General features: G+C 40.8%; 2 protein-coding genes across 4 annotated transcripts in view; one reads left to right on the forward strand and one right to left on the reverse strand.

Annotated features, from left to right (window-relative positions):
* RPP38 (ribonuclease P/MRP 38kDa subunit) overlaps positions 1 to 5393 on the forward strand; it is a 6013-nt gene extending 620 nt beyond the window's left edge. For both annotated transcript variants that reach the window (XM_010859965.1, XM_010859966.1), the window contains exons 2-3: positions 1158 to 1198; positions 4449 to 5393. In XM_010859965.1, coding sequence (XP_010858267.1) covers positions 4460 to 5308 — 849 coding nt within the window. In that variant the 5' untranslated portion in view covers positions 1158 to 1198; positions 4449 to 4459 and the 3' untranslated portion in view covers positions 5309 to 5393. The remainder of the gene's footprint in view (positions 1 to 1157; positions 1199 to 4448) is intronic.
* Positions 5394 to 7122: 1729 nt separating this feature from the next.
* NMT2 (N-myristoyltransferase 2) overlaps positions 7123 to 15548 on the reverse strand; it is a 60389-nt gene continuing 51963 nt past the window's right edge. The window contains exons 10-12 of one of the 2 annotated variants that reach the window (XR_827063.1): positions 11121 to 11233; positions 8940 to 9077; positions 7123 to 8584 (exon numbers count right to left, since the gene is read on the reverse strand). Coding sequence is in view for 1 of the 2 variants with exons in the window: in XM_010859967.1 (XP_010858269.1) it covers positions 8564 to 8584; positions 8940 to 9077; positions 11121 to 11288 (327 nt within the window). In the remaining variant the exon portion in view is untranslated. Of the gene's footprint in view, positions 8585 to 8939; positions 9078 to 11120; positions 11289 to 15548 lie in introns of both variants that reach the window. The other variant, XM_010859967.1, reaches the window with a different exon arrangement.

Raw genomic sequence — 15548 nt, forward strand, 5'->3', positions numbered from 1 at the left:
AATAGTAGGTCGGCACTACATAGACGGCAGACGAGAGAGAGATGACCTCGGGGATCGGTTACCAGATCCGGAAACCGAGAGTCCTCCCTGAGTCGTCTCTCTGCTTCACTCCCAGTTGATCACTAAGTCGGGCGGATTGTACCTCCTGTTTCAACTAGCATGTGTTTCCGTCCATCGGCAACTCTAGTGAAGGTCACTGTCATGTCTTCCCAGGACTCTTCTGAGTCCTCTTTGCTGCTTCCAGTCTTGGTAAAGATTCCTCCTGGCTCGAGTCCACCAAGATCTTTGTATGACGTCTTTCTAGCTGTGCCATTTCTCTGCTTTGAACAGCCGCTCCCACTGTAAGGGTTGCAGCAGTCTTCACCATCTGGTCCAGTATTTCTCTACTCTCTCTAACATCCATGCCCCAGCAACACTGACATTATTTCCTTTATGCAGTTCCCTGGGGTGCCCTTCCCGAATAGGTACTCCTTTTGGTGGGGATTCTTTAGATGTGGGTTAAAAGGTGACTTACAAGGTGGTTCAGTGGCTGACACTCCTGTTCTCCCAACGCATGAGACCCCTGTTGTAATGCTGCTCAGAGAACTAGATCCTATATGCTGTAACTAAGACCCAGTGCAGCCAAATAAATAAATATATGGTCACCTGCTCGAGGCCCTTCTTGACCCCAACTTTGTCAGGCCTCAGGGCCCTGACCTCGAAGTGCATCACATGCTTTGCTGATGAGTCTCTCTCATAGACATTAAGCCCAGTGAGTTCAGTAGCTGTTTGTAATTCATAATCTTTCTGACTTGGTGCATTGCGTATAGTCCACAAATACTTGTTTAAGTAAGACAGGTGGTGGGGGTGCGGAGGGTGGGACTCATTTTCCAGGCAGAAGGAATGGGTATAAGGCCATGGAAGGCCGGACTGGTGGCCTTGGTAAATAGTAAGTGGTTCCGTGGTGGGGCATAAGGAGAAAGGCTGATGGGGAGATGGGGACCCTTGGATGTCACCTTAATAAGTTTCCACTTGATGTTTGGGGCAGAAGCCTCCAGAGACACCTCAGCAGGCCCTTCCTAATTTTCTCCTCCTCCAACGCTGTTACTTGTTCCCACTTTAGTTCTGGATTATATCCCATGAGATTCTACTTATCAGGCTCTGGTCTCCCCCTCTAGATTCTGAAGACAGGAGGAGCTAATGCCCAGAGCTTCTAACTGTAAGTACTAACTTCCTGTTGTTTGGGGGGATTTTGGTCATGCAGCTTGTGGGATCTTAGTTCCCCAGCCAGGTATCAAAGCTTTGCCCCTTGCAGTGAAAGCACAAAGTCTTAATCACTGGACCGCTGGGGATGTCCCTCCCTGTTGTTTGAATGTGGAGGCACCTGAACTGTAGCTTGTGTGCAGCAAAAGCTCTGTTAGGTCACCGTATTTGCTCCATGGTCACCTAATTCCCTCTTCCTGACCACCTTAACCTGGTGCCAGCCTCTGCCAGTCACGTCACTGGATTTGGATGAGCAATCTCCAGTTTGCAGAGCTGGAGGGGAGGAGCCGACTCCTATGACTGGCATGCGCAGGTCTGCTCGGGAAGGAAGTTTAGGAGGCAGACACCGAGTCTCCGGCAGTGGGCGCCACTGACAGGAACAGTTCAGTTCAGTTCAGTTCAGTCACTCAGTCATGTCCGACTCTTTTTGATCCCATGGACTGCATGTAGCTCGCCAGGCCTCCCTGTCCATCACCAACTCCCGGAGTTTACTCAAACTGGTGTCCATTGAGTCAGTGATGCCATCTAACCATTTCATCCTCTGTCATCCCCCTCTCCTTTTGTCTTCAGTCTTTCCCCACATCAGGGTCTTTTCCAATGAGTCAGTTCTTCGCATCAGGTGGCCAAAGTATTGGAGTTTCAGCTTCAGAATCAGTCCTTCCAATGAATATTCAGGACTGATTTCCTTTAGGATTGACTGGTTGGATCTCCTTGCAGTTCAAGGGACTCTCACGTCTTCTGTAACACCACAGTTCAAAAACATCAATTCTTCAGTGCTCAGCTTTCTTTATAGTCCAGCTCTCACATCCATACGTGACTACTGGAAAAACCATAGCTTTGACTAGACCTTTGTTGGCAAAGTAATGTCTCTGCTTTTTAATATGCTGTCTAGGTTGGTCATAGCGTTTCTTCCAAGGAGCAAGCATCTTTTAATTTCATGGCTGCAGTAATTTTGGAGCCCCCAAAAATAAAGTCTGTCACTGTTTCCACTGTTTCCCCATCTATTTGCCATGAAGTGACGGGACTGGATGCCATGATCTTAGTTTTCTGAATGTTGAGTTTTAAGCCAACTTTTTCACTCTCCTCTTTCACTTTCATCAAGAGGCTCTTTAGTTCTTCGCTTTCTGCCATAAGGGTGGTGTCATCTGTATATCTGAGGTTATTGATATTTTTCCCAACAATCTTGATTCCAGCTTGGGCTTCATCCAGCCCAGCATTTCTCATGATGTACTCTGCATATAAGTTAAATAAGCAGGATGACAATATACAGCCTTGACGTACTCTTTTGCCTATTTGGAACCAATCTGTTATTCCATGTCCAGTTCTAACTGTTGCTTTCTGACCTGCATACAGATTTCTCAAGAGGCAGGTCAGGTTGTCTGGTATTCCCATCTCTTGAAGAATTTTCCAGAGTTTGTTGTGATCCACACAGTCAAAGGCTTTGGCATAGTCAATAAAGCAGTAGATATTTTTCTGGAACTCTCTTGCTTTTTTGATGATCCAGTGGATGTTGGCAATTTGATCTCTGGTTCCTCTGCCTTTTCTAAACCTAGCTTGAACATCTTGGAAGTTCACGGTTCATGTACTGACAGGAACAAGGTAGCTTTCACTCCAGGGAGCTGAATTTTGGTTTTCTGTGAGGTGACGTAGGAGGAACTTCAGAGGCCAGTAGACGTCAGGAGACCCTGTCTCAGGGATGGTTCCCAATCCCAGTTCTGTATCAGAGTCACCTGGGCAACCTTTTGACAAGTAAAGGAGCCCTGCCGTATTCTCAGGGATTTCGATTCAGTAGACCTAGGGTAAGGACCAACCATCTATATACTTTAAAAAGTCACAGCTTATTTTTGAGATGCAGCCAGGATTGAAAGAGCATAGAATTTGGATTTGGGAAACCAGCTGTGACTGGCAGGGTATTTAACCTGAGTCTGTTGCTTCCCCCACTAATGGACTTTTGTGAGAATCAAATATTTCTTGGAGAAAGTGCCTTACTTGTTCTGACTTCCTCCTCAACATTGGCAGCCAGGCTCTTAAGGTATTTATTGGAGGGGAATTTATCCTTAATCTTGCCTGGGCCACTTGTGGGTGGGGGTCATCTGTGGGATGAATGACCTCACATGAGGAGAAATCTGGAATGAGAAAATCTGGTTACCTGAAAACAGGGACAGTCCCAAACTCCAGACTTCTCTGGCTCATTTACCTTCTTTCAGTTTTGCAACATGGGTCCCTATGGTTCCCAGGTGAGCCCAGGAAGTGAGGAAGAATACAGAAGAGAGGAACGTGCAGTTGCCTCCGGATGGGATTATCAGGAGATGCTCCTGAGAACAGTGATCTATAACATTTTGCTAGCAATCATCCCTCTGTTTTGCCTTAACAGATTAGTATCTTTAAATTGCATTACAAAATTCCCGTTGTTTTCATCACACTGTCAGCCAGAGGAACAGCCTGCTTGGACTTACCAGAGGAAGGGGGAATCTGTGTATCCGTGTTTTATGAAGGACAAAGAACTTAGGGTCCAGGGAGGGGAGGAGGACTCGCAAAAGGGCACAGAATGAATCATTCAGATTTTCAGTCATGTGCATATATTATGGTCCCAGTTCTTTAAAAATCACACCTGGTTAATGGCAGAGGCTTCCAGGGCCCTCAGAGATTCTGTACTGAGGGCAGAGGGATGTGGGGACTCAAAGAGGTGGTCATGGGAACTTGTTCAAGGCTGAACCCCAGTGCCTATGTCTCGGAGTAGAGGTGCTCAGTATTTGCTGAATGGATAAATAGAAGCCTAAGTGGAAAGCAATCTAGGAAATGGTCAGAAATCTATCAGACTAATAACAGAGGTCCTGAAGAAGATAAATAATTACGACAAGTAGTAAAATTGGAACATTTTCAATAAAGCAAACATAGAATTTCACTGGGATTGCAATAAGGCAAAACATTCATAAGTTGCCTGTATATGAATGAAGACTAAGTCATAGGAAAAAATGGGGAAAATAAATGACTTAAAAGAGAGATTAGGTGTATGGTCACATATATACATATATATATATAATTATGTACATATATACATATATATATGTAAGTATATACATGTCCTATGTAAGTAGGCTTGCTCTAGCCTTTCAAAAATCAGAAAGAGCACAACCAAGATATCCTTAAGACACGCATGTCTAGTTAACACGAATTTTCCTTTGCCATTTTGCTCCCCTGTGAAGGATTTTTCAGTATGGCTGCAGCCCCACAGGCACCAGGGAGGGGCTCCGTGCGGAAGACGAGACCTCTACCTGTGAAGACGTCACTGAACAACCCGTACAGCATCTGCTGGGGCGTCCTGGATAGGGAGGACATGCACTTCATACTGCAGACCCTGGAGGACAGAATTCAGTCTCTCGGGCTTCAGAAGATTGAGGATAGGAAAAGAAAGAAAAAGCAGCCCCCTTTGAAAAAACAAAGTGGAGACATGAGCAGCATAGACGTGGACACTGGTGAGGATCTGAAGAAAGAAAAGCCCAAAGGTGATGCCCAGGCGTCAGGGTGGACCCCGGTTGATGTCAGGAAGCAGCTTGCTATCGGCATCAACGAGGTCACCAGAGCACTAGAGAGGAACGAGCTGCTCTTGGCCTTGGCGTGCAAGTCTGCCAAGCCAGCCATCGTGACCTCACACCTGGTGCAGCTGAGTGTCAGCAGAGGCGTCCCCGCCTGCCAGGTTCCCCGGCTCAGTGAGAGGCTCGCACCTGTCCTGGGCTTAAAATGCGTCCTGGCCTTGGGGTTCAAGAGGAACACTACTGCCTTTGGGGAGGAACTGAGGGCCATCCTCCCCAGAGTCCCCCGTCTGAATGTGGCATGGCTCCAGGATGCACTCGAAGACCCCAGGGAGAACCTGCAGGCAGAATCTTTGGAAAGCCAAGATGAAGAGATTCTGGACACTTCCTTTGAAGACCTCTCTAAACCCAAGAGAAAGCTTGCTGAGGGTCAGCAGCCTGTAGTGTTACAACCTCTGAAGATAAAAAAACTGATTCCAAACCCCAATAAGATAAGGAAACCACCCAAAAGTAAGAGAACAGCTTCAAAGTAATCTTGCATAAGCCTGTCACTTGATACAGTTGTAAAAAACACCTTGTTAAGAAGCCTAGAAATGAATAAAATGACTTTTACATATATTCTTGGGACTATTTAGTGTCATTCCTTTCACATGTGTAAGATTTTCTGTGACTGTAGAATACAGATATGCTGAAGCTTAGAAACACCAAGTGCAGAGACTGTTCAGAAGTGTGAATATCAAAATGAAGCTTTATTGAAATGAAGGTCCAGGCTGGCATAAATTCACTTTTTAAAAGGCTGGTATAGCGCTTGTGAACAAGAACATCTGTATCCTGCAACACTGAACATCTTTCCATCCAAACTTGGAAAACCTGCCACACAAACACGGTTCCAGTTGTGGGGTGGGGTGGTGGGGGAGATGAGGCTAGACTGCAGGTGCACCATCCGTGTAGGGGAGAGATACTAAATGCCAAGCAATACGCTGTTCTCAGAAGTAATACGTATTAATTTTTACTGTCAGTTTGCCTTTCTTTGTAGGTAGGTATGGGCTTGGGAGAAAGGCTAAACATAGAAAATGCCAGGTAAGCTATTTTGACTAGAATTCACCACTTTATTTGGTTAACTTACTTCCTTGGAATTTTATTATTATTTTCTCCCCTTGGAACTTTAACATGTATAAAAAGTATGATGGAAAAAGGTGAAACGAGGCAGGAAGAGAATAGAAAAGTAAACGGAGGAGGCTGTATGCTCCGATGTGGGTCTGTCGTGACAGGGTCATTTGTGTTAGTGTGTGGAGCATAATTGATGCTCTGAGTGAAAGCATCGCTATTTATAGTGTTGTTGTTTGGAAAAGGTATTTTCTGTAATTTACAGGGAAGGAATGGGGTTAAAGTTTATTTTTAGCCTAAATTCTGGTTGATCTGTAGATTATGCCACCTATTTCTTAAATCTACTGAATGTCATCTTGACCAAAAAGGTTGGGGGGCAAGGATGTCATGGACTAGAGCATTTCCATTGCTGACAAAGGACACGGGATAGTGTGGTTTCTTGAATCTATGACTCTATACATCGAAATTTGGTTCTATAATAACAGCTATTTTATAAATATGAGCTGTTTTACTGATTTTCTATTTTAAAATGCTCATTGGTAACATGTTTACATTATAAAGAGATGGATGTGCTAGTCATCTATTAAATACTGAATTTAAAATGAGTAAAAGAATACGAACCCTATAACAACAACTATGTAAGTGAAGAGAGTAACTGCCACAGTTCCATCATGAGGTGAGCCTGTGCAAAATTTATGAGTGGCAATCAAGCGATTTTTTGAAAACCTACTTCGTATGAGACTGCCATAAAAATGACTGGGACATGATTCTCAACTGGAACCTCTTCTGCAGATTAGGTTAAAAATCTCCTTTACTTAATTCTCGTATTTCAGTGAATTGGTTCACTTTTGCTTCTGAAGCCATCCTGCTCCTGTTAGGAAAAAAATGGTAGTGCAGTTGGCTTTGAGTCATCGTATATGAGAAATCTAACCTTGTGCCTTCTAGAAGGAAAACAGCACTTGTCCTCAATTAGGAAGGACTTAGGGGGCCCACGCGCACCCCCTAGTGGAGGTCCCAGGGCATCACAGCTGTGAGCTGGCCTTCCAGATGAGCAGAAGCTTGGGAAATTTGCTCTCAGCTCCTTAGGGGAAATCAGGGGCAACAGAATTTGTTTCTGTAAAGGGCCAGGCTGTAAATGTGTTAGGCCTTTGGGTTCATAGTCTCTGTCAGAACAGTTCTTAACTCTGTATTTTGTAGAGTAAGGCAGTCACACACAGGCAACACAAATGAATGACCATGGCCATGTTCCCACAACACTTTATTTATGGATGCTGACATCTGAATTTCCTGTAATTTTTGAGTCACAAAATGTTATTCTTTTGTCTTTTTTTTTCTCCTCAACCATTCAAAAAAATATAAACACCACTCTTAGCTCCTGGGCTGTACAGAAGAAGGCGATGGGCTGAGTTTAGTTCACGGGCCACAGGTTGCCGGCTCCTGCCTGGTATAAGGTATGATTGTTTCCTTTGACCACGTATAACATGAAGGAAGGCCATCCTGTTGTCTAAGGGAACTGGATGTTTATGGACCGAACGGCCGAGGCACTGGTACGTAAAGGCAGGAAGTATCTACTTTGTGGAATTTGACTCAAGGCCAGTTGAGGTGGCCTCATCCACCATCTTTTCCCCTTGGACTGTTGGCAATATATATACGTATTTATGCACACTGAGAAGTTTTTCAAATCCTAGATAAAAACACCATCAGTAACAAAACTATGAGACTTATTTACAAATAAGACATCTTCCTAGGGCGGGCCAGCTTTCACGGTAAGTTAGAGTCAGCATAGAGGAATATGTGCAATTCTGCATAAGTAATAAAAAACATTCAAACTCTCAGTGTCCTGATGGCACTGATGAACTCCTCTGGGCATGTCTTCTGACTTGCGGGCTTTGATGTCCTTTTCCTCACATATCCTGGCTGTTGCCGAGAAGAATGAGAATCTGTGCAGGAGCAGAAGTCTACTTTGGCAGGGGTGTACACTCTTCAGAGAGCACACTTCATGTCTGCCCCAAACCTTGCTTTGGAACCAATCCATCGTCCTGCTGGAGATCAAAGTACAATTTGTGTGTTTACTGATTTGGCAACTTTGCTTCTTGAGAAATAAGAGCCCAGGACATTTTTATGTTGCTCTTCACTTTCACACCCATGGCGTGTCACCGAGTTACACAAGTGCTGGTTCCGATGAGATCGCGTATGGTGATGGAAGTAAACACCTTCTGAGCGGCTCCCTCATCTGCCGCGTGGATCTGCAGACCATCACTTCATAGACAGAAATGCAGCAGTTTATCTCCACACAGTGGCCAAGATTTTCTTACACAATTCTGTGACTTCGGTTCAGTTCATAGAAAAGCAGTCCCTTTTCTAGAGAGAGGAAGAAACCCCTTCCTCTTCATCAGGAGACAGCCAGAAGGTTGAGAACCAGAGGAATGTGCTCTGTACCCTCTGCATCCCTCCTATAAACGGGTCAACAGTGGAAAAAAAGGATGGATGTTAATGTCAGCTAGAAATGTGTTCTACAGGTGTGGTCACAAATGGATGCTTTTCCATCTCTTCTGTTACTGACACTTCGATGTCACTTTAGTTGTGCTTTTACTCTTCTTTGGAATGGCAGTTCCAGGAATCTTTAGGGTATTAACGAATGATGATGTCAGAGTTCTAGAAATATCAATAGAAATATCCATCTACTGTAATACGAGTCCAACCTAAAGGGAGGGAAGAGATGGAACAATAAACACAAGTGAGAAAAATGAAATCAATGTAGTACAACATATGTATATTTTTATTTTATTCTTTTATTTTTTATTATTTAATTTTTTTTTTTTGCCATGTGGCATGTGGGATCTTAGTTCCCTGACCAAGGATTGAACCTCTGCCTTTTGGTGTGGAAGTGCAGAGCCTTAACCACTGGACTGCTAGGGAAGTCCCACAGATATATATTTTTAAAAAGCTACTAAAAAGAAAAAAACTAAAAACCTCTCAACACTCTGACAAGAAGCAAGTATGGGGTTCTGCAGGTTAAGTTTATCAAGTCTACAAAGACTCATCAACTTCACTCACCTTTTCAGACTCTGTCCCCGGACACCTCCAGTTGTACAAGTAATACTGTAAATTGCCATCGCCTATGCCAAACTTGAGTTTTTCCAAGAATGTCTTATTTTCCATCAAATCTAGTGCATTGAATACATCAAATCCTTTCTGTCAATGTGAAATTTTAAAAAAAATGTTAAAGTATTAAAGGTTTGAAGTATTTTGTATATGATGTATTTCAGTACAACATTTCATTCTCCTACTAGTAGCCTGAATTGAATATGCATTTATAACGAGGTTTAATGTCTGCAGTATATGCTATGCATTAATAAATCAGTTCACAACTATCCTATTAAACCAGCAAGTAGTGAATATGATGGAATCAACAAGATTATCTAGAAATGCTGAATCAAAAAATACAGTCTGATGGCTAACAGTGACAAAAAATATTAAGGTTTCAAGAAATATTTTGCCCCAGTTTTTGAAGGCAACAGTTGTCTAGATGGCCCCAACACCAGAACTGTGAGTAACCGGCCTTCGTAAGTTCTGACTTACCTAAACCTACAGCCAAGAAACCAAACCTGGAAAGACTTGAAATTGTGTATTTGTCTTGGGCTAATACTGGGAAATAAATTTAGTAACATTTTTATAGTAAAAACAGAATTAAAAAATACTAGTTAATACTATGCAAAATGTGACACAGATGAAGTACCTGCATTTCTGTTTCTCAGGGGTTTTACTTTAAATAATTTATTACTGGCCTTTTGTGGGGAGGTAGTTGAAAATGAGCTACAAGATCAAAGAAAGGCAAATGCTGATTTTGGGGTCTGCTTCTAATAGATTAAAAAAAAATGTTTCCAATGATCAAATACTAGAAGGATACAAGGAAAACACTTTTGATGTGTAGCTCCCGATTTCTCATAGGCAATATTATCTCATTCAGTACTTGTATCAAAACACTTACATCAGCTGATTTCTGTTAACTTTTAAAAGAAAATGTTTTATTTGTAGCATGAATTTAACAATCATCCTAACTACTATACTGAGGAAGTAAAAAATAATGCAAATCCATTAAGGCACATTTTGAATTTAATTCTTTTCGTTTTAAATTCTCTTAATAATTTTATTAATTAAACTTAATTTCAAAATTCACAGACTAAATAAAAAAACTTGCTGTTGCCAGTTATTCACTGTAACACAACATTCACATTTTCCCCATACAGGCAGGTCTCATTTTATTGCATGTCACAGATTCTGTGTTTTTTACAAATTGATGGTCTGTGGCCACCCCACATTGAGCAAGTCTGTCAGGGTCATTTTTCCAACTGCATCTGCTCACTTCATGTCTCTGTTCCGTTCTGGTAATTCTTGTAATACTTCAAACTCTTTCATTATTATTATAGTTGTTACAGTGATCTGTGGTCTCTGATGTTAAGAATATCACTGACTGCAGGCTCAGATGATGGATAGCATGTTTTTTTCAGGAATAAAATATTTAAAATTAAGATCTCTAAGTTATTTAGTTACTACCACACACTTAACAGACCACACTATCGCGTGAAGATAACTTTTGAATTTTTTTTTTATATGCACTAGGACACCAAAAATTCATGTGGCTCACTTTATGACAATACTTGCTTTATTGCAGTGATCTGGAACCATCTGGAACTGAACCCACAGTATCTCCAAAGTATATACCTGTATAACATGATCATGTGATTTTCTTATATTCCTTATATTATGAATTTTATGTTTTTTATTTTTTTTAAAGATTTATATGGACCACCTTTTAAAAGTCTTTATTGAATTTGTTAAAATATTGCTTCTGTTTTATGTTTTGGGTTTTTGGCCGCAAGGCATGGGGGATTTTAGCTCCCTGACCAGGGATCAAACTTGCATCCTCTGCTCTAGAAGGCTAAGTCTTAACCACTAGACCACCAGGGAAGTCCCATGTACTTTCATATAAGGGTTAAAAGTTTCTGATTTGTACAAAATGTCTTTTTGGTTAAGTTACAATAGAGCTGATAATGAAAACAGTCACTAAAGTTTTTTTTAAAAAACCTCTTATCAAAATTCTTCTTTTGACTGATGGTCAACAGTAAAATATCTCAAATGAATTCTCCTGTGTGGAAGAAAATACAAGACACTTATATAATTTGACATACATATCTGGAGACGCACACACAGCACAGCCAGGAGTGAGTCACCTACCAGCTTGGCGATGATGAGCGCGTCGCTCATGAGGTCCAGCAGGGGCGTCTCCGTGTGGATGTTGTAGAAGGAGTAGGCGGCTTTGAGGCTCTTGTGAGCCGGGTGGTGCATGACTGTGGAGGGGAGTGTGTAGAAGCTCAGGAAGTCAGTTAGTTTACCACTGGAGTTCTAAAGAACAAAGGTAACGTCAGATAAACATCTCCTCGAACAAGTGTCATCCAGGCACTTCAGCTCACTTTGTAATCTCTGACTTGCACCATGGCTTTCCATCAGAATGGAGAACAACTGCTCCTGCTCCATCCTCCAGGTCTGATGTGGAGCCCCACTGTGTGCTGGGCAGTGGCCAGGGAAGAGCGTGGAGCTGTGCCTCAGCCTAAGTGCTCACTGGTGCCTGGCAGTAAGTTCTTAAGAAGGAATGCTTCTCTTTGGTTGACTAGTGACTACAGACTTATAGGGACAGTGATAAAAGTCAATTCACTGTTTTTGCAAGAATAAGATCATTAAGGATCAGGATACTACCTTTTCCAACTAAAGGATACTGTGTAATACCTAACATCTTCTTGGCACAAGGCAGGAATTTTATCAGCTTGAAATGAAGTGGGATAGAGTTTGGGAGTTGTTTTTTTTCGAAGCTTGTAAAAGGCATTGGTTCTGCACCAAAGTATACGTATGTAAATGACTGAGAAAATCTGAAGCTATCAAATATCAAAAGGGATGCAAAAAAGATGGTGTTTGTTTCACCATCACTGGTACAAGAAATACAAGAAATTAGTCAATATTGTTTGGGTTGTTTCAGTTAGCTGTGGTAACTAGGTATATATGTGGTTACTATGCCAGTCTGCAAAGAATTCAAGCTATATTTGAATTATACAGGTGCAGAGGCTAGACCACATACGTCATTGCTAGTATTTGTTTTAGCAGAAATTTCCAGAGGGACGGATTTATTCACTTTTTGAGTGCTTCTGATTCAATAATCCTTTTTTTCAGACATTAAGAATTAAAGATGTTAAGCTAAACTGATGTGCTGTATTAGCAGCTCAAATATTAGAGATGACTTAAAGGCCTAGATTTTCTATTTTGTTAAGGATTTTAAAATACCATAGCAGAAATTAAGAGAGAAAAAAAATCACTGAATGGGCTCAGTAGCAGAGTGGAGATGACATGATAGAATCACTGAACTTGAAGAATCCAGTAGAATTTACCCAATCTGAAATAAGAGAGAGAAAACAGACTGGAAAAAAAAAATTAAGCCTCAGGGATCTGTGAAGCAGCAATGAAAGATTCACCATTCATATCACTGGAGACTCAGAGGGAAAGAAGAAAATGGGCTGAAAGAGACAATGACTGGAAGCTTCCCAGAGGTGGCAGAGATTTAAGAAGAGATTCAAGAAGCCAAGTGAACTCTAAGAGGATAACAAAAAGAAATGCACATCATAATAAAATTTCCCAAAGTTAAAGACAGAGATCTTAAAAGTAGCCACAGAAAAACAACTCATTACCTACAAGGAAATACTAATTCAAATGAAAATGGTCTGCTCACCTGAAACCACAGAGGCCAGAAGCAAGTGGCTCAAGAGCTGAATGAAAAGAACCATCAATTGTGAATTCTGTATCTGGTAAAGCTTCTTTCAGGAAAGAAGGGCAAATAAGACATTCTCAGACAAATGAAAACTAGAAGAATTCGTTGCCAGCAGACATACCTTTAACACTGGCCAAATAACATCCTTCAAATAGAAAGGAAATCTCAAGATACTCAAGATGGTGATATTTAAACTTTGAGACAGTAAAGAGACCTAAATGGAAGTAAAATCACTTAAAGTGGTGCAATGTGGATACCAGAGAACTGATAATTTATATCCATATACTATAATACTCAAATCTTGCTTGCTTGTGTTCAAGCACAAGCACTCTTTGTGACCCCATGGATGTAGCCCACCAGGCTCCTCTGTGGAATTTTCCAGGCAGGAATACTAGAGTGAAGTCACTCAGTTGTGTCCAACTCTTTGGGACCCCATGGACCATAGCCTACCAGGCTCCTCCGTCCATGGAATTTTCCAGGCAAGAGTACTAGAGTGGGTTGCCATTTCCTGCCCCAATACAGGGACCTAACCCGCATCTCTTGTGTCTCCTGCATCAGCAGGCAGATTTTTTACCACTGCGCCACCTGGGAAGCCCCATACTCAGATAAGACCTATACAAATATACTCAAATGCACTATAAATAAATAAAGACAGATCAAAAAATGGTCAAGGATAGGAAGGCAAGGAAAAAGAGAGGGGCAAGAGCCAGAAGAAACAAACAGAAAATATAATATGGAAGACTTAAGCTCTAATGTATCAATTATCATCAGGTGTAAATAGTCAAAATATACCAATCAGGAGAAATTCTGCAGAATACATAAGGAAACATGGCCCAAACATCACTTCAAAATCAATGACACAGATGGCTTAGAAGTAAAAGGACTGAAACAGATATATCATGTAAACATGATATACAGGCATACCCTGGGAATATTGCGTGTTTGGTTCCAGACACCCTCGATAAAGCAAATATTGCAATAAAGTGAGTCACATGAGTTTTTTTGTTTTCCCAGTTTATATGCAAGTTTGTTTGCACTATACTATAGTCTATTAGTGTGCTACAGCATTAAGTCTAGAAAAGAATATACATAATTTTAAAATACCTTATCACTATAAAATGCTAATCATCATTTAGAACTTTGAAGCAGTAACATCAAAAATCACCATAACACATATGATCATAATGAAAAAGTTTGAAATATTCAAAGAATTACCAAAATGTGACACGGAGAGACAAAGTGAGCAAATGCTGTTGGAAAAAAATGGCACCAACAGGGTTACCATAAGCTGTTAATTTGTTAAAAATGCACTATCTGACTAGTATAATAAAACAAAGAGTGATAAGATGAGGTCTGCCTGTACTAATAGACAATGAGAAGGAATTTTCTAAGGTTAGATGGGTTCAACTGGAGAATTCTAGCAAACATTTAAGGAACTAACACGAATTCTATACAATTTCTTCTAGAAAATAGAAGAGGAGGTCACACTTCCCAACTCCTCTTATGAGTCAGTGGTTTCCTAATACAGAAACCAGAGACAGTAAAAAAAAAAAAAAGAAACTGCATATCAGTATCTCTCATGAACTCAGGAAATACTCAATGAAATATTAGCACTCCAAATCCAATAATGTACAAAAAGAATTATACACCATAACCAAGAGAATAATTTTCCTAGGTATGTGAGGTGGTCAAATATTTGAAAATAAGTAAATAAATGTACCATATCAACAGACTAAAGAAGAAAAACCGTATGATTATATCAACTGAAGCAGAAAAGGCACTGGACAAAATCCAACATCCGTTTATGATGAGAACTCTCAGCAAGTTGGAAATTTTCTCAAATTGATAAGGAGCATCCATGAAAAACTGACCGCTAACATAATGGTGTAAGTCATGGGGTTAGACCAAATGCTCTTCCCCTAATATCAGGAACAAGGCAAGGATGTCAGCCTTCACCACTCTTATGCAATGAAGTACCAGAAGATCTAGCCCCTGCAATAAGGCAAGAGAAAGAAAGAAAAAGCATACAGATGGGAAGGGAAGAAGCAAAACTGACTCTATTTGCAGATGACAAAATTATCCATGTAAAAATCCCAAGAAATTTCCAAATAAACTCCTGGAACTAATATGTGATTTCAGCAAGGTTGCAGGATACAGGAGCATCACAGAAAAACCAATCACATTTCTACATACTAACAAGGAATATGTGGAAAACGAAACTTTAAAAAATGTATAGGATCTAGATGCTGAAAATTAAAGACCGCTGACAAAATAAAATTTAAAAGACCTAAATAAATGGAGACATACCATGTTCATGGATTGGAAGACATGTTAATTCTCCCTAAATTAATGCAATCCTGCTGAATATCATGCAATTATTATCACAATCCCAGCAAGGTCTTTTGTAAATTAAGACAAGCTTATTCTAAAATTTATATGCAAAGGCAAAGGAACTACATTAGCTAAAACAATCTTGACAAAGAAAAATGAAATGGGAGGAATCACTCTACCTGATATCAAGCCTTACTACAGAGCTACAGATTAATTAAGACAGCGTGATATCTGTAGGGGAATAGACACAGAGATCAATGGAACAGAATGGAGAACGCAGAAATGGACCACAGTACAAAGTATTCGTATTCAGCCTATAGAAAACCTTTTACAAATCAAGACAAGGTTGAATGAAGTGATTGAATTATGCCATCTTGAACAAAGGCAGTTCAATTCCAACCAGTTTTGCAAAAGCAAAACAGTATTAAACTTTGAGACACCATTCATCTCTGATGAGGTCATCCAAACTGTCCTTTTCAAAACCGAGGGAAGCAATCACACAGGCAACATCAGAGCAG

This window comes from Bison bison, unplaced genomic scaffold (genome assembly GCF_000754665.1).
Source record: "Bison bison bison isolate TAMUID 2011002044 unplaced genomic scaffold, Bison_UMD1.0 scf7180017864461, whole genome shotgun sequence".
NCBI classification, from domain to species: Eukaryota; Metazoa; Chordata; class Mammalia; order Artiodactyla; family Bovidae; genus Bison; species Bison bison.